The 19,451-nt window shown below is 41.4% G+C and overlaps 1 protein-coding gene across 8 annotated transcripts in view; it reads left to right on the top strand.

Moving 5' to 3' along the window:
* Positions 1-19,451, top strand: part of LOC136833991 (transcriptional regulator ATRX-like) — a 402,256-nt gene that overhangs the window by 83,161 nt on the left and 299,644 nt on the right. For all 8 annotated transcript variants that reach the window (XM_067096278.1, XM_067096295.1, XM_067096286.1 and 5 more), the window contains exon 9: positions 2,934-3,103. In XM_067096278.1, coding sequence (XP_066952379.1) covers positions 2,934-3,103 — 170 coding nt within the window. The remainder of the gene's footprint in view (positions 1-2,933; positions 3,104-19,451) is intronic.

Genomic DNA, 19,451 nt, shown 5'->3' on the forward strand with positions numbered 1-19,451 from the left:
AAAGTTATTGTATAAAAACAGTACACAGAATTTTAAATATAAATCATAAATAATTAAGAACTGTCACAAAAAAACATAAGGTAGAGAAATAAGTAATGCTGTAATGTGCCAATATACCTTACTAGTGGGTTTTGGATGGCGAAACAACATTGCCAGATTTATCCTCCTCATTTTGTTGATAATTTAATAAAAATTCTGAATATAGTATTTTTCAAAATCCAAAGTAAGATTCAACCTATAAACTGTATAACATTGCAAGTTTAAAAACATATATTAACCTTTTAACTGTCACCCAACCTCTTGGTCCCCTTTGGTCAGTTTAATGCATACTTGGTAAGCATATGCATTCACACATGAAGGCTAATACATATTCCTTTGGATATGGGACTTCAATAACATTCAGTCTTACAATTGAAAGCTTTTCTGATCTTATTTTCTTCATTTATATTCTTTTTGTTTATTTACACATCATAAGTATCCTATTCTTTTACCATTTATTATTTTGCATTTACTACTCACATTCTCTCTCTCTCTCTCTCTCAGGAAATGCCTGCCAGAATCTTGTTTTATTATTTCTAATAATTTTTTTACATTTATGAATAGTATTTCATACAGTCTTTTATTTGCCTGTATAGTGGCACCTCAACTTAACAAATAGAGGGTCTGCCCCAGTTGAAAAAGTAATGAAATCTGATTAGTAATCAAGATTGGCATATAGCCTACATGATACAGTACCCTGGAGCCAACTTGCATAACTATTAAACAGAAATTCCATATAAAGCAATTAGTAGCCTATTCTAACCAGTATTCAATATAAAATGTTAATGTACTTACTCAGTATATGAGATATATACGTAAAACGAATTGCTTCTAATCTTATGTTTAATACAGTACTGTACAGTTTAGCTTAACGAAAACATAGTCAATTGCAATAGCTCTACATTTTTATACTTAAGAGATATGTAAAATACACAGCACCAAACCATATAAAAGAAAAACTATAAACAGATTCGTGTGTTTTAATATAAAATTACAAAACATTCACACTTATTGTACCTCCCTCTGTGGCACAATATTTTTATGGATATTTGGTACAGTACAGTGCTATTTGTACACAAGCGTCTTGTTAAGGAACACCATGCGCGCTCTCTCTCTCTCTCTCTCTCTCTCTCTCTCTCTCTCTCTCTCTCTCTCTCTCTCTCTCTCTCTCTCTCTCTCTCTCTCTCTCTCTCTCTTTTACAGGTACTGTACATAGTTTTGACTGACATTTATTTAATGCACTACAATGTTGTATGTAAGACAGTAGTATAGCATTATGAAGATATCTTTTTCAGTCAGTGTATATGTTAGGTGTATACATACGCGTATGCATCATGTTAGGGTAAGTGCTTACATTGGTGTCTTACCCAGGCTTCTCTTCCTGGTACATCGTCATATAAATGTTATATTGTTTATTGCTTTTAAGTGGCCGAGTATTGTGGGAGGAGGGGATTTTAGGCTAGTTTAAGTGTTTACAGGGTGGGAGAGCTGAGGGAGGTGGGGTTGGGCGGGCCTCTTCGGTCTCATGTAATTTTTTCACTTCATTTGTTATAAAATGTCTTTCATGTTTGTTGATTTTAATATAAAAAAAGCTTTTCAGAAGTTTAAATACTAGCAAACTGAAAAACTTGAACAGATTACAAAATAGTAGTGGTAGAAACTGCTCAGCCTTGTTGCTTCAGAAAATTTCTTGCCCATACATACACCAAGTATGTGTGTGTGTGTTTCTGTATATGTGCATTTATGCATCACGTGATAAACTATGTTACTTGCTTGCTCTTTATATGTATAGCATACATAAATTTACTAATCCTTACTCGTTCAAAACAAATCATAAGTAAACTAAAGCAATTGTATAACACTAGTTGAAACCTTTGGTAAATAAATAGTGTAATGCAGTGTGTTTACTGAAAAACACAATTTTATAAATCACATTTTATTAACACCTTGTGGACGGGTAACAAACATATATGTTTACTTATAGATTTGGGGTAAATTCTGGCTAACATACATATATGTTCAAGATTTTGAGCCATACATTTTGAACAAATTTTGTGGGAAAAGTGCTCAGATCACTTCCATGGGCCGTAAATGACGCATGGGAACTTTTACTTTGAAATGGTAATGATAATATTTCAAAGATTAATACGGTATTAAAATAATAATTTAAGGTATATTTGATGTAGGATGGTAATTTAAGCATAAATTTGGTATTTGAACTTTCAAGATAAGCAGTTATAAGCGTTTTTAGAGGCGGGGTGTTAACTATTCGTGGATTTTAACTTTTCGCGGGGGTGTCTGGTATGCATCCCCCAAGAATAAGGGGGGTCTGGTACACCTCCCCATGAATACGGGGGGTCTGGTATGCACCCCTTGCTAATACAGGGGGTTTACTGTGTGACTTTTCATATAGTACAGTATTAGGTTTTCTCAGTTCCTGTTCTTGTTTTGCAGCTTAACATTGAAGCTACAGTATATGATAGTATATCACAGTGACTGCTGTAGATCAACGTAGCATTTGCAGTGTGTGTGGTTTGGCATTTAAATACCCAGAGGTTTGATATAGTAGCATTTGCTTTCATGAGATCAGTTAGCCTATCAATATGGCATGTGAATGCAATTTTTTTTGTAGGATATTTTGGGTAAATTAACTTAATCATATGCTTAATTAGATCACTGACATTCAAACACTCCCTATACTCCTCATGGGAAAGTATTTCAAGTTAGTGTGCGATGTTCATTTATGTCATATCTGCAAGGAGCTGTGAAATTATAGTTGGTTGTATTAATATGGGTGTCAGACAAATCTTTTTATATACAGCAAGTGTCTGGGCAATACATGGTTGATTGCTGAGCTTCATTGTTTAATATAAATCAAATTTGTTATATTTCAGCGGTGCATTAAGCGTGTCATTGGTAGGACAGAACTCAAGGATGCTGAAAAAGCCAAAAACTGGGCCTGCTATGTGTGTAACAGAGCACCTTTAATGGAAGTTCGAGCTTTGCATCGAGCAGTCTTACAGAACCTGAAAGAGGAAGAAGCAAAGAAATCTAATTTATCAAGGTAATGTCATGTTTTTAGGTAAAATTAAGAACATGAGTAATAAAAATTGTATTGATTAAGGGTATTTGAGGAATTCATAATATTTGGATATGTAATCCAAGGTTAGATATTTTTAATTTTTAGATTGGGGTAAGTAGTATTAGGAAGTCATAACACTAATAATAACCTGTGGTAGGATAATGAGCATTGGGAGGTCATAACACAAATAAATTACCATGTGATGTTTGTTGTAGTGAATGGTGTTATTATTCTTGATATGGGATTTAGTGTAAGGCACACCATTTGTTAATAGTTAATTCACTCAGGTTTGTTCTGTCTTTTGTTACATTTGAAATAAAGTACAGCTATCTACATACACAATAATTGTCGAGATGCCTATCTGTATGATACGGCCAAAGAAAATTTGTCGGTGCTGTAAATACATAAAGAAAAGTTTTCCTAACAGTTTTTATGGCATTTGTTATTAATTCGTAAAGTAATGCATATATCATCATGAAATTGACCTTTTAATATATACAGCATATATATATATATAGGCAGTCCCTGGTTAATGGCGATCTGGTTTTACGGCGCTTGTCTAGCGACGAAAATCGGCAATTTGGGATAATTGGGTATTGGCGCCAATACGTAGCTAACAGAGGCGCCGATAACTGAAAATTGGTGCTTTTCAGCACCGTTAAGCCCTGAAAATCGCCGAAAAAGCGCCAAAATTGCCGATTTTCGGTTATCACACCATCAGAACAGAACCCCCGCTGATAACCGGGGACTGCATGTATATATATATATATATATATACACACATAGTAATACCTTGAACATTAGCGAGGTTAGGTTCAAGAACCCAATGCGGATCAAGAGGAATCGCGAATGTATGGTACAGGTCACTAAAAATGCTAATAAATGTTTGTTTCTAGAGTTTAAACCCTAAATCTGACCCAAATCATGCTCCCAAAGCAGTTTAATTTCATTTAAAAGTTAGCTTAATACATTACCCTTAAGGGACGGCATAATTTATCAATGTGCAGCACCTCAGACCGGGGAAACTCTGAGGTCGGCAAAATGAAAAAAAATCACACCAATGGAAAGAGAATGGCACGTACATTCACACTGTATAAATAAAAAATTTCTAAAAAATTTTCCCTACCTTCCACGAGAAGTTGAAAATGACTATTTACATCCCCTTGTGGGGCCTCATTTACAAGACAATCGTAAATTTTACCGACTTATATATGTTTTTTCTAATAAATAAATTCATTGTATTTTGTCAAATTATTATTACTGCTCACACAATATCAAAACAGATAAGAAATAAAAGCAGTAACAAGTTTTTTTGCATATTTGTTGTAAAATATTCATGTAAATTTATGAGAAGGAAGATTCAGTAACTTTTTTTTCACTTTTACATGCTTTTTCTAACATTTCTTTGCAATTTTCTTTGTAGAATTACATTTACAGCTGACATACTATCGTAAAAGACAAAAACAAAAAACAACAGCAACCCCTTCGTATATTTACAAGCAAATTTACAAAAAGACTCATGTGAGAGAGAGAGATGCAGTACTTTCCCCCTTGAAGTCACAAGCATTACTGATACTGGCCTAACTCTCACGTCTGTATAAAAGTTGCCATTAGTGAATTTATAGCATATAGAAGTATTGGCACCTTTGTTTCGAATCATTATTACCATAACAGTGGTGCGTAATTCTGCCTCACACTGAAGCGCAATCCGTCCACCTCCCCAAACCTGTTTTACTTCACACTGAGGCTCAATCCGTCCACTAAGGGTAAAAAAAAGAAATAAATGATTAACGTAAAAATAGAGTACAGTATCACCTAATGGGTATTTGCCACACTAGCGCATTTACAGTACGTTATACTAATTCATTGGCTGCCGTTTTCTATTGCACTTGCAGTAAGGTAAAACCAAGTAACGTTTGGGACTGTAAACTGAATGACTGATGTCTGCTTTGCCATTATCAGGAATGTAAACTAGGTAAACTTTATATGTCACAGAAGTCATAACGAAGGTACAAATCAATAAAATAAAGAAAACGTACGTACTCTATGCAGTTCTTTGAAAAAATTGCGGATGCAAATTAGTTAGGTTCCAATGAAAATTTTGCATATCCAGAAATGCAATGCATGAGGTACAGGCAATCCCCAGTTATCAGCGGGAGTTCTGTTCTAACGGCGTAACGATAAGTGAAAATCGCTGATAACTGAAAATCAGTGATTTCGGAGCTTTTTCGGCTTGTCGGCACCAATAAGCACTGAAAATCATCAAATTTGGGCGCTTCTGTTAGGTACTTATCAGCGCCAGTAAGTGGAAATCAGCGCATATTGGTGCCAAAAATCACCAATTTTTGTTGCTGGACAAGCCCTGAAAAACTGGATAGCTGATAACCGGAGACTGCCTGCATGACTGTTTGTGCATAGATAGATAGATAGAGGCAGTCCCCGGTTATCGGTGATCCGCTTTTATGGCGCTTGTCTAGTGACGACGATAACCAGATTTTTGACACCTCCAGTTATCGGAGCTGATCCCCACTTATCGGCAGCGCCGATCCCCGATTATCAGCACTATTATTGTAATGCTGTCGGGAACAGAACCCCCGCCAGTAACCGGGGATTGCCTATATATATGTGTGTGTGTGTGTGTAGCGCTATTATCGTAATGCTGTTGGAAACGGAACCCCTGCCAGTAACCGGGGATTGCCTATATGTGTGTGTGTGTGTGTGTGTGTGTGACTGAAATATTTTCTGTTATAAAAGAATTCCATCTAATAAAAGTTAGTCTTACATTCAGACCTATTATCTCGTGCGGGAGCTTTCAATTTTAAAATTTCTAAGTAGTTAGCTGGTCTCCTTTCCCAACTCTTAGGCACATTTTCTCCCAGGCACATTAAACATTCTGAAGATATGTCACGAATTCAAAGAAGCACACATACCACTTCACAGTATAAAACTTTTAAGCGTAGAAGTAGATTCCCTATTCACAAAAGCCCCAGTACAGGATGTTCTGCAGTTTTTGAGAGAAAATTTACCCCCCCTATTTAGATCATTTCCCACTAGCCCTAGATAAAATAATAAAGTTAGTTAAATTATGTGTATCAAATAATGTCTTTTCATTTTGGGAGGCATTCTATGAATAAAAATTCAGGCACAGCATTGGCAGACCTTTAAGTTCTGTTTTAGCCAATCTGTACATTGAATACCTTGAAACTATAATAATAAATGCAATAAAACCTAAAGACATGCTATGGATATGTAGATGATATATCCTAATATTTTGGGATAAGAGGTGGGGCAATTTCAACGAATTTCTTTCAAAATTGAATGTATGAGTGCCGAGCATCAGATTTAAAGTTTAATGGGAAAGAGACAACAAAGTTCATTTTCTTGATGTTTTAATAATTAGAGAATGACAGAATACAAATTTACCATATACAGAAAACCAACATTTTCATTTTCATACATTCACTATTTTAGTTATCATGACATTTCTATCAAGGTTGTCGTAGCCAGCAACTTTCTAAGAGCCTTACGGTTTTGCTCCCCAGATTTCCTGAAAAAGGAAATTGAACTAATCCATGGGCACCTGTTATCTTGAAAGTGCCCTGACCATATAATTGAGAAAGCAATCCATAATAAAACTAACATAATCTAGAGAGATGCCCAACAATAAAATCAAAATCCCACGCCTGGACAGGATTAAGACATTGACACACAAACTTGGAAACTCTAACCCTTTTGCTTTTGCCTACCCAAGTACCTTAGCCAAATCCCTGATTAATGTCCAACAAAAGCCAGTCCCCAAAGACACAGGAGTATACGGAATCCCTTGCCTTGACTGTGACCAATCTTACATCAGTTTTACAGGTAAATCACTCCCACACAGATTAATACAACATGAACGTTTAGTAAGGTGTGGCCAAGAGAGCTCAGCTATTTTTAACCACATAAATAACCATAATCACAGAATAAACTGGAATTTGTAATGTATAATTTATAGCAGCAATTGTTGGTTCAAAAGCCAGAGGGTACAACCAGCAATATTTAAACAAAGGCGCTTTGGACTCAGATATTACAGATAAAGTCTTCCTACAACCAGCTTTTAAGAAGACTAAGGAGAAATTGTCAACTGGAGTGACATAATGGCTGGCCTCTGGATCTCTCGAATTACTGCTTTTCCGTAACTTATTTTCATTCATTACCTGCCTGTAGAGGCAGACAGTTGTTCTCCAAAACATATAGCATTAACTTTTTGCATTTGTCGTTTTTATGGGTCCCTTTTATATATATATACATATACACAGGTAGTGCTCAAGTTACGATGATTCGACTTCCGATAATTCGCTCTTACGATGGGGTTAGCAATTAATATCGATACAACAATATTTTGAGAATACGTATGTTTAAATTTCACGGGTGACTGGCACAGGCAACGACGTACAATCAGGCAGCGTACGGTGTACGATACGTTGGCCCGAGAGGCTGGAAATAGGTAAAATAATTCAATGAGCCGACCTTACTTGCTCTCATTGTGCCGGAAGTTAAAATAGGTCAGTGTTCGTTTGCGATTTTTGTCCTTTTGTAAATACACAAAACTCTAAAACTCAAATTTGTATCACTATGTCTGTCAAACACCCAAGTGTGTCTCGTGCTGGTAGTGCAAAAAAAGAAGAGGCAGTCTATCACTCTGGAGCAGAAAATGAAAACTGTCAACCAGCGTGCCGCTGGAAAACCAGTCATGGTAATCGCACGTGACGAACATCTATCTCAGTCGACGGTATCCACCATCCTTAAAGACGAGAAACAGATAATGAACGCCATAAGGGCATCTGCTTCAGTTCATTCGACACTTATATCAAAGAAGAGGATAGGACCTTTGGAAGAAATGGAGCAGTTACTGGTCACGTGGATGGAGGACCAGATACAGAAGCGTATGCCACTCAGTCTCTTAACCATCCAAACAAAGGCTCGCATGCTTTTTGATGAACTGAAGAAAAACTATGATGAGAACCACAACAAAAGTTTTGTAGCAAGTGCTGGATGGTTTCATCGCTTCAAGAACCATCATAATTTTCATAGTGTGAAAATTAGCGGTGAAGCAGCAAGCGCTGACGCCGAAGGAGCCGCTAAATTCAAGGATGTTTTGCAAAAGATCGTCATTGATGAAGAGTACTTGCCGGAGCAGATCTTTAATGTCAACGAAACAGGACTGTATTGGAAGCATATGCCCCAACGGTCCTACATCCATAAAAAAAGAAACAATGATGCCAGGGTTTAAGGCGTACAAAGATCGACTGACTCTTCTGCTTGGGGGAAATGTGGCTGGGTATAAACTTAAGCCACTCATGGTTTATCACTCCGAAAATCCAGGGACATTAAAGAGAATTGACAAGCATACGCTTCCTGTGCATTACCGTCATAATAAGAAAGCGTGGATGACTGCAATGCTGTATGAAGACTGGTTTGTGCATTGCTTTATTCCAGAAGTTAAAGATTATTGTAGGGAAAACAAAATCCCCTTCAAAATTCTGCTGGTTCTAGACAATGCTCCCGGCCACCCTCAGAACATCGGAGATATTAACAAGAACGTAAAAGTTGTGTTTCTGCCACCAAACACAACTTCTCTCATACAACCCATGGATCAGGGCGCTGTGGCTACGTTCAAGGCCTATTATCTTTGGAACACGTTCGCCCAGGCTGTTCAGGCTACGGATAATAAGGAGAAAGATCTCAGAACTTTCTGGAAGGAATTCAATGTTCTGAACTCCATTATGAACATCGGAAAGGCGTGGAAGGAGGTAAAGAAAGGATGTATGAATGGGGTTTGGAAAAATCTGCTACAAGTGTATGTGAACTCATTCAAAGGTTTCAGTAAAGATGAAGAAGTTGTGGAAATTAAAAAAAAAGATCTTGACACTTGGGAGAAGTATATATTTAGAAATTAATGAGGAAGACATCCAAGATCTTTTAGATGTGCAAGATGTAGAACTAACGGCAGAAGATTTAATTGCGCTTGCAGAAGAGAGAAAAAGAGCAGATGAGGAAGAAGAAATTGAAGAAGAGCCAGAGCGAAAGTTTACGACAAAAGCACTGGCAGAGGTTTTTGCCTCATTTGAACATGGACTGAAACTTTTGAATGAAATGGATGGGAACATGGAACGGTTTGCTAAAGTTAAGAGAGCACATCAAGACGCTGTTACATGTTACCAAGTCATTTACGAAGAACGAAAAATATGCACTATGCAACCGACGATGGAACACTTCTTCAAGAGAACGACTCCAGTGGCATCGCCTTCCGCCTCCCCTACCCCGACATTTGAGCCTCGATCCCCTTCATCTCTTAATTTTGAAACACCTGAACTAACAGAAGAAGAAATACTATCTGAAGAGGAGCAAGTTGATGATCCTGCAGCTTTATCATCCTCCTCCTCTTCCGATTTTTAGTTATACATAGCCTTGAACAACCTGACACTGTTCATGTGAATCACGTGTGCCGACGACGGACCGGATCTTGGTGAGTACCCCTTATGGTACAGTCTGATTCTTTTTCTTATTATTCAGTATCTTTTTATACTGAATTATCATAAGTCAATCTGCATTGAATCTGCAGAATTAGCTAGTATTAATAATTACTACTCTATCATATATGTATAGAATATACTGTAGGCTAGCTACTGTTTACATATTCGATTACCATACTGTACGCTATCCTAACTCACGTTAGTTTTATTCAATTTCTCTTTATACTGAATTATCATAAGTCAGTCTGCATTGAACCTGCAGAATTAGCTGACATTAATAATTACTATACTGTATATATGTACAGTATACTGTGCAGTGTAGGCTAGGCTATATTCGAGTTATGATTATTTCAACAAACAATGGGTTTTTTGGAACCTAACCCCATCGTAACTCAGCACTACCTGGGTATGTATGTATATATATGATTATTATCACTTTTTGTAGGATTCATTTATCACACATTACTACAGGTGAAAAATAAGAAACGGGGTATAGGTCCTGACGGTTTACTTTATTTCCAAGCCATTGTTTTGAAGGACTGATACAGAGTGTGAGAAGTCACAAATATATATACTACAAGAACAGTACTGACGAACATACACAACCGTTAGAGACTCCATATCCCCACTCAGGCCGGTGTCGAGGTAGGAGTGGCCTTTAAAACTCATTTGGCTAAAAATCACAATAGACTCTCAGGGACATTGCTGATAAACAGACCATACTCCCACTCATATATATATATATATATATATATATATATATATATATATATATATATATATATATATATATATATATATATATATATATATATATATATATATATATATGTGTGTGTGTGTGTGTGTGTATATATATATATATATATATTATATATATATATATGTGTGTGTGTGTGTGTTTGTATCTGTATATTTATATATATATATATATACCCCCTGTATTCGCGTTCTCATGATTCGCGGACTCACGCATTTGCGGGTTTCTCTGTGGAACATCTCCAGCCATTATTCGTGGATATTTTCACTGAGAAATATTCACTAATTACTGTACTGTATTTTTGTACATGCAACTTACCCGTCAGATATATACTTAGCTATAGTCTCCGACGTTCCCGACAGAAATTCAAATTTCGCGGCACACGCGACAGGTAGGTCAGGTGATCTACCATACCCGCCGCTGGGTGGCGGGAATAGGAACCATTCCCGTTTTCTAATCAGATTTTCTCTGTCGCTGGTTCCGGCAACATCTGTTGTTGGTTCCTCCTGCTTAGATTTTCATTTTTCGCTTGCTGAGGATTATTTTGGACTGACCTTTGGTGACGTATTGGATCTTTGGCTTGGCATACGCTTTTGTGGATTGATTTTGATTTTGGCTTTGGAATTTTCTGTAAGAATGTCTGATCAGAGTGTTGCACCAGTGTTTCATGTGTGTGTTATGTCTGATTGTAAGGTGAGACTACCGAAAGCTTCGGTAGATCCTCATACTGTGTGTTTGAGGTGTAGGGGGAATGATTGCTCGATTGAGAACACTTGTGTTGAATGCGAGAATCTCACTGATCTGGAATGGAAAGCTTTGAACTCTTATGTACGCAAGTTGGAGAAGGATAGAGTTAGGAAGGCTTCTTCTAGAGGCTCAAGTAGGTCTCTTTCTAAGGAGGTAGAATTAGAACCTAACACTCTTCCAGATTCGCCTGTCACTCCTGTTGTTTCAGCTCCTTCACCCTTCGTCGAACCTGTGGATTCGTCGTCGGAGATGGCTGCAATGAAGGCCACGATCCGCAAGATGCAGTTGCAGATGCGTGCTTTGGAGGAAAAGAAAGTGAGAAGTGATAGTGATGTGTGTAGTGTCCCCAGTGTAGTGGAGGGGGCATCTGACCGGCTCCGCATCGCTCCTAGGCCTAGACCTCTTCCAAACTCCCAGACCCAGTGGAGGAGGAATGTCGACAGCTGCAAGGGGGATGAAGAGCGCCCCAACGGTCAGGCGGCCCCTTCGGCAGCGCCTGTTGTCGCGCCCCAGGCTGCCTTAGATCGCCGTAGAAAAGGGATCTTGAAGAAGTGTTTCTCGCCTTCTGCTTCTTCTTCACCCAAGCGTGGTTGGAGTTCGGCTGAGGAGTCGCGCCCTTTGAAGAGGACTTGAAGGCTCCTAGAGGAGACGCATTGGACTCCAGCCCTGAGCGCTTCCCTGAGGGTTCTCCGTTGCAAAGAAAAGAACTCAAGATCTCCCTCCTCTTCTTCTGGTGGTCAGGAGTCCACCAAGCAGATCCTGGTGGGCCTCCAGGCTCAGCTCGCTGCTCTTGCTGGCTCTTTATCAAAGAGCTCTTCTCGTAGGAAGGATGCCTCTCTTCCGATCAAGTCCTCCAAGAGACACTTTTCTCCCACCAAGTCATCTTCTGTGAAGCGTTCTTCTCCTGTTAAGCTCTCCTCTCCTGGTAGGCGCTCCTCTCCTGGTAGGCGCTCCTCTCCTTGTAGGCGCTCCTCTCCTTGTAGGCGCTTCTCTCCCAGGGCGCCTTCGTCGGCGGATAGCGCCTCTCCCAGGCACTCGCGCCTCGTCGTCAAGCGCCTCTTCTCCTGTTGGAGATGCTTTCTCCCCAGTGAAACGCTCTTCTCGCCAGTCTCGTTCTTCGCCTCGTAGAAGCTCCTCCCAGCCCAGCCTCCTCCCTTCTGGTAGGCGCCCCTCTCAGAGCAAGGGCTCCTCTACCGCTCGAGCCTCTTCTCCTGTCAGGCGCCAGTCATCTAGCAGGCGCTTCTCTCCGGATCGCCGTTCTTCAGTGGACAAAGGGCCTCTCCTTCTAGGCGCTCTTCTTCTGGCAAGTGCCCTTCTGCTTCCAAACGTTCTCCTCCTCCTGCAGGCCTGGAAGTGTTATCGGAGGACTAATCCCCCAAGGATATCAACGTTTCAGATTACAAGAGGTTGACAGCTTTGCTGGTTCAGGAGTATGGAGAATCCCTCAAGCCTGCTTCTCCTCCTTCTCCTGGCTCCATGCTTTCGAGCACCAATGCCTCGAAGTCTTCCTCTTTGGTTAAGATGCGACCGACGATCTCTATGAAGAAAGCGCTTAAAGGCTTCGGAGAGTGGCTCTCTTCGAAGAAGGATGCCGGCAAGACTGTCTTCTCCTTGCCTCCCTCTAGGCTTTCGGGCAGAGCGGGAATGTGGTATGAGACTAAGGAACCGATGGGGTTAGCCCTCCCCTCATCGGCTGGCTCAGACTTCTCTTCGCTAGTGGATTCTTCCAGAAGACTCGCTTAATTCGGCCAAGGCTTCTTGGGGACTATGTGAATTGGATCATTTCCTCAAGGGCCTTTTCTGCAATCTGGAAGTTTTTAACTTTATGGACTGGTCTGTAGGGGCCTTAGCTAAGAGGAGTCTTGAAGAGGACTCGGTCAGTATGGAGGACCTCAGCAGTGTGTTGTCTTGCTTGGACAAGGCTGTTAAGGACGGCTCTATGGAGATCGCTTCCCTGTTCGGCACTGGCCTGCTTAAGAAGAGATCAGTCTTCAGTGCTTTCCTCTCCAAATCGGTTTCTCCTCTCCAGAGGTCTTCCCTCTTGTACGCTCCGCTGTCAAGCCATCTTTTCCCGCAAGAGACTGTGAAGGAGGTCTCTCGTTCTTTGTCTGAGAAAGCTTCTCAGGATCTGCTAGCGCAGTCGTCTAAGAGGATGAGACCTACTGCTCCCCTTGCTAAGAAGGAGAAGGCCCCCTTTCAGGAGCCCTTTCGAGGATCCAGGTCTATCAGGAGGCGTAGGCCTGAAAGAAGATCAAGACCTTCAGGACTCCCTGCCAGGAAGTCCAAGTGAGAAGCAAGTCCTCCAGACGCCAGTAGGTGCCAGGCTTCTGAAGTTTGCCGAAGCCTGGGCACAGAAGGGGGCGGACGAATGGTCCCTCTCTATCTTGAGGAAGGGTTACCTCATTCCCTTCATCTCAAAGCCTCCCTTGACAACAACTCCGAGGGAGTTATCGGCGAGATACAAGGATCCTGTGCGGAGGCAAGCCCTTCTGCTAGCCGTCGAGCAAATGCTAGCAAAGGCTGCCATAGAACCGGTGCAAGATCTTCACTCCCCGGGATTTTACAATCGGCTTTTTCTAGTGCCAAAAACTTCGGGAGGGTGGAGACCGGTCTTGGATGTGAGCTCCCTGAACTCATTCGTCATCAAGAAGAAGTTCTCAATGGAGACGACGTCCTCTGTTCTGTCGTCACTTCGTCAAGGAGATTGGATGGTGTCCCTGGACCTTCAGGATGCTTACTTCCACGTTCCCATCCATCCCTCCTCCAGGAAGTTCCTAAGGTTCATGGTAGGCGGAAGAACCTTTCAGTTCAGGGCTCTGTGCTTCGGACTTTCCACAGCTCCCCAAGTGTTCACGACCATTCTCAGGAATGTAGCTCACTGGTTGCATTTGGAGAGGGTGAGGATTTCCTTGTATCTCGACGATTGGCTAATTCGGGCCAATTCGAAAAACCGTTGTCTGGAGGACCTTTCTTGTACTTTAAAACTGGTTCAGTCTCTAGGACTTCTTGTGAACCTCGAGAAGTCTCAGATGATTCCTCAGCAGGAAATTGTCTACCTGGGGATTCTGATGGATTCTCGGGGTTTTCGAGCGTTTCCCTCCCTGGAAAGAAGGGAACGCTGCCTTCAAAAGGTGACAGACTTTTTAGGGAAAGACAGATGTTCGGCGAGGGAATGGATGAATCTGCTGGGGACCATTTCCTCGCTGGAACAGTTCGTTTCTCTAGGAAGGCTTCACCTAAGACCTCTACAGTTCTTCCTGAACGAATCTTGGGATCGGAAGTCCCAAGAGTTGTCAGACTCCTTTCAGATCACAAATCAAGTAAAGGAACATCTCCGTTGGTGGTTAGACCCCCAGAAACTGGGTCTAGGAATTCCTCTGCAACCGCCGAACCCTCGCCTAGTGTTGTTCTCAGACGCGTCGGAGTCCGGTTGGGGAGCAACACTAGGCTCGGAAGAAGTGTCAGGCACCTGGGACACAGATCAGAGGTCCTGGCACATCAACAAGAAGGAGCTAGTAGCCATTCATCTAGCGCTCGTCCGATTCGAACGTCTGGTCAAGGGGTCAGTAGTCCTTATCGATTCAGACAACACCACAGCCCTGGCTTATATCAGGAAGCAAGGAGGGACTCACTCCTTCTCCCTGTATGTCGCAGCAAGGAGCCTTCTGTTATGGGCGGGGGAGAGGAACATCGTTCTCCTCACCAGATTTGTTCAGGGAGAAAGGAATGTGAGAGCGGATCTGCTCAGCAGGAAAGACCAGGTGCTTCCCACGGAATGGTCTCTACATCAAGAGGTTTGCGGAAGGCTGTGGTTCCTGTGGGGGAGACCTCATATCGACCCCTTCGCCACCCATTGGAACAAGAGATTGGAGAACTACTGCTCCCCAATCTCGGACCCCAGAGCAGTAGCAATAGACGGCCTTCTCCTAGATTGGGAAGGTCTAGACGGTTATGCTTTTCCCCCGTTCAAGATTCTAGGGGAGGTGATAAGAAAGTTCGCTTCTTCAAAGGGCACCAAGCTCACCCTGATCACTCCCTTTTGGCCATCCCGAGACTGGTTCACAGAGGTACTGGAATGGATGATAGACTTTCCCAGGTCGCTCCCTCTCAGGAGCGATCTTCTCAAACAGCCCCACTTCGACAGATATCACAAGAACCTTCCCGCTCTAAACCTAACTGCCTTCAGACTGTCGAAGGACTGGTTAGAGCGAAGGGATTTTCGCGCAAGGCTGCGAGGGCTATCGCCAGAGCCAGAAGATCCTCTACCTTGCGCCTCTACCAGTCGAAGTGGGAAATCTTTAGGAGATGGTGCCGAGCTCAGAAAGTGTCCTCTTCCAGTACCTCTGTAATGGAGATAGCGGATTTCCTTCTTTATCTAAGGGAACAGTGTAACCTGGCGGTTTCTACCATCAAGGGATATAGAAGCATGCTTTCCTCAGTTTTTAGACACAGAGGTCTTAACATCTCCGATAATAAGGACCTTCACGACCTTATAAGGTCTTTTGAGACGTCTAAAAACAAGTCCCCTAGACCTCCCAGCTGGAATTTGGACGTGGTCTTAAGATTCTTAATGTCTGATAAATTTGAGCCTCCTCGATCTGCCTCTTTCAGGGATTTAACCAGGAAATCGTTGTTTCTTTTTGCTCTTGCATCTGCTAAAAGATTGAGCGAATTACAGGCTTTGGAAGGTTCAGTCGGCTTTAAGAAGGACTCTGCGATCTGCACCTTTAAGCCTCTCTTCTTAGCAAAGAACGAGAACCCTTCAAAACCTTGGCATAGGAGTTTTGAGGTCAAGGGACTCTCCACTATTTCAGGACAGGAGCTAGAGCACACTCTCTGTCCAGTAAGAAGCCTTAGATGTTATCTGGAGAAAAAGAAACAGCTCGGAGGTAACACTGAAAGTCTTTGGTGCTCTGTCAAGGATCCTTCAAGAGCAATTTCTAAGAACGCCCAGGCTTTCTTCATTAAAGATGTTATCAAGGAGGCTCATCTTTCTTGCAAAGATGAACATTTACAGCTCCTAAGAGTGAATGCTCATGAGGTGAGAGCCATAGCTACTTCTCTGGCTTTCCACAAGTCTTGGTCCCTCCAGTCTATTGTGGACTCTACGTACTGGAGATGTAACTCAGTGTTTGCTTCTCATTATTTGAGAGATGTTCGTGTTACGTATGAGAAGTGCTTCTCTCTAGGAGCTTACGTATCCGCGGATTCGGTGCTGGGTCAAGGAGCTGAAGCTAATCCTTTTTAGTCTAACTATTTGGTTGTTTCTTTTAATGCGTGGTTGTGTTTTTATGGTCGGTTGGAAGAGAGTGTGAAGATACTCTCTCTTTCATCTCGTATCACTAACAAGGTTAGGCTTGGTCAGGTGGTCGGGTTTGGTTGTTAGCTCCTTGTAGTTTTTATTATTACCTAGCTCTGTCATGTAAGAGGATAGCCCCCATTGATATGATTCAGGTAGAGGCTCTGTCTTGTAAGTGGGTTAATCCCCATTGACACGATCCATAACAGGCTCTGTCATGTAAGTGGGTCTTCCCCATTGATATGATCCAGAAGGGCTGTCAGTCATAGGTCACTTCCTCGCTGAAGCTCTTGAGGCATGCAGACTCATAGACAGTATCCATGAAGTCTTCTGCCCAATCAGGTAAGAACCATGGATTTTGTTTATCCTACAACATATGTTGTTTCCCGTTTTTTAGTTAATAGCTGTCTCTTGCCCTCCTCCAAGGGTGCCAATCAGCTAAGTATATATCTGACGGGTAAGTTGCATGTACAAAAATGATATTTTTATGATAAAATAAAGTTTTGTACATACTTACCCGGCAGATATATACGACATGGCCCTCCCAGCCTCCCCTCAGGAGACAGGTGGAAGAGAAAATCTGATTAGAAAACGGGAATGGTTCCTATTCCCGCCACCCAGCGGCGGGTATGGTAGATCACCTGACCTACCTGTCGCGTGTGCCGCGAAATTTGAATTTCTGTCGGGAACGTCGGAGACTATAGCTAAGTATATATCTGCCGGGTAAGTATGTACAAAACTTTATTTTATCATAAAAATATCATTTTCATATAATTTTCATGAATAAATGCACTTTTTGTGATAAAACTATTAAAATACTCAGGTATATGCAATTTTACAGGGTTTTTCTGTGTTTAAACTATCAAAATGGTCAGTTCTAAGTGTTTTTAGAGGGGCTTTAAATATTCGCGGATTTTAGCTATTTGCGGGGGGCATGTGGGATGCATCCCCCGCGAATACGGGTTGTTCACTGTATAAACCCCGAACTTACACAAGGTTAGTTTCCAGAACCCCTCGGTCAAGGCGAATTTTCGTGTAAGCTTGGCATGGTCTCTAAAAATGTAATTTCATTTAAAATTTAGCTTGATATATTACCTTTAAAAAAGAAGTACAAGCAGTCCCCGGTTAACGGCAGGCTTGGGTAATGGCGATCTGGTTTTATGGCGCTTGCATAGCGACGAAAATCAGCAATTTTTTGGCACTGAAAATCACCGATTTTCGCTTATCGGTGCCGATAATTGGGTATTGGCGCCAATACATACCAAACAGAGGTGCTGATAACCGAAAATCAGCACTTTTCGGCGCCGATGAGCCCGGAAATCGCCGATTTTCGGTTAGTGGCAATTTTCGGTTATCATCACACCCCCAGAACGGAACCCCCACCAATAACCGAGGACTGCCTGTAAACGGTTGACATAAAAATTGGGTACTGCGCAGTCTCATAATAGTTTATTTACAGTATGTGTACATATACTAATGTTACCCTTAATTCATGGGATGCCATTTTCTTTTTCACTTAGAGTAAAAGACATTTTCTTTGTGTCACTAGGTAAACTTAGAGTAAAAGACCTTTTCTTTGCATCACTAGGTAAACTTCATATGTCACATTCATAACAAAGGTACAATTCAATAAAATAATGAAAATTTACATACTGTTCATAGAAGGTAGTACAGGTAAAATTCAATCAATTTAAAATTATGTACTGTACAGGTAATGACGTACAGAGAAATAATAAGTTGTAAAAATATGTCTGAACACTAACTACGAATGAGAGAGAGAGAAATACATAAATGTACTCATTAAAAATATTGGACTGTAATAAAAAAAAAAAAAAACAGTAAGTATGGGTACTCACCAGTGATGAATGTTGATTTGAAGATGATGATGAATAAGCTATGCAGTCCGATGAAGGACAATGATATGGCTGCACAGTGTACTTGAGGAGTTACAGCTTCTCAGAGTCCCCCTCTTCAGATAGAGGAAACTCTTCTGCCAGGACTACAGGTACTTCTGCCAGGGCTTCTTTGGGTGGGGGATCTTGTGAAGGTTTGGGTTTTGGATTGAAGAACCAAGTTATTTTGCTCTGCTGCTGCTGTTTTTTCATAGTGTGGTAGAGGGTTCTGTATGTCTCCATGGCTGAATCTATGGCATTTTTAGTTTTCAGAGCATGTTTAAACTGTGGATCCCACTCTTCTATATAGGATAGCACCTGCTGTTGTGCCCTCAGGATTATCCCAAGAAGTTCAGATGAAAGACCCTCATCCTCTCGATCTTGAGCTGGTTCTTCTTCCTCTTCACTTGCTGACTTGTTCAGCTCAAGTAAATCATCATCCGTCAGGGGAGCAGAGTGGGCAATCTTTGGTGCAATCAGTAAATCCTTCACCCCCAAGCAATTTCGCCAGTTTCACAGCCATATTGACAGCCCCATTGTGAATCTCCTCCAGCGAGAAGCCCTTATAGTCATGGACTGCATCTGGCCACAGTTTTTTCCAGCATGTATTGAGTGTTTCCATTTTCATATCTTGGAGGGCAGACTGAATTATTGAAAGGCACAATGCTATGGTGAATGTCTTCCAATATTTTTTCAAGGTGAAGTCCTCCATCGTATCCATTGCATTAACCAGGTGTTGCACAGATCATGCCTTGGTCCGTAGGTTGTATGAGAGAGGTGGTGTTGGCAGGGAGGAGTTCGATCTGCACACCATCATGCCACAGATCTGTGGGGTGCCCTCCAGCATTGTCCATGATCAGCAACACCTTAAATTCAAGGCCTAGGTTGGAAAGTTAAGTCTTCACTTCAGGGATGAAACACCGGTTGGTGTTATACATCCAGTAGACAGGCAGGGTATTCGTATTTTTAATTTTGGGGGCCCTGGGGTTTGTAGACTTATAAATCAGGCCTGGTTTGAGCATGTGGCCAGCAGCATTCCCACACATAATGAGTGTGATTATGTCTTTTTGTGCCTTAAATCCAGGAGCTTTGGCTTCGTCCTTCATCAGGTATGTTC

The sequence above is a fragment of the Macrobrachium rosenbergii genome, chromosome 4 (assembly GCF_040412425.1).
Source record: "Macrobrachium rosenbergii isolate ZJJX-2024 chromosome 4, ASM4041242v1, whole genome shotgun sequence".
Classification (NCBI taxonomy): Eukaryota; Metazoa; Arthropoda; class Malacostraca; order Decapoda; family Palaemonidae; genus Macrobrachium; species Macrobrachium rosenbergii.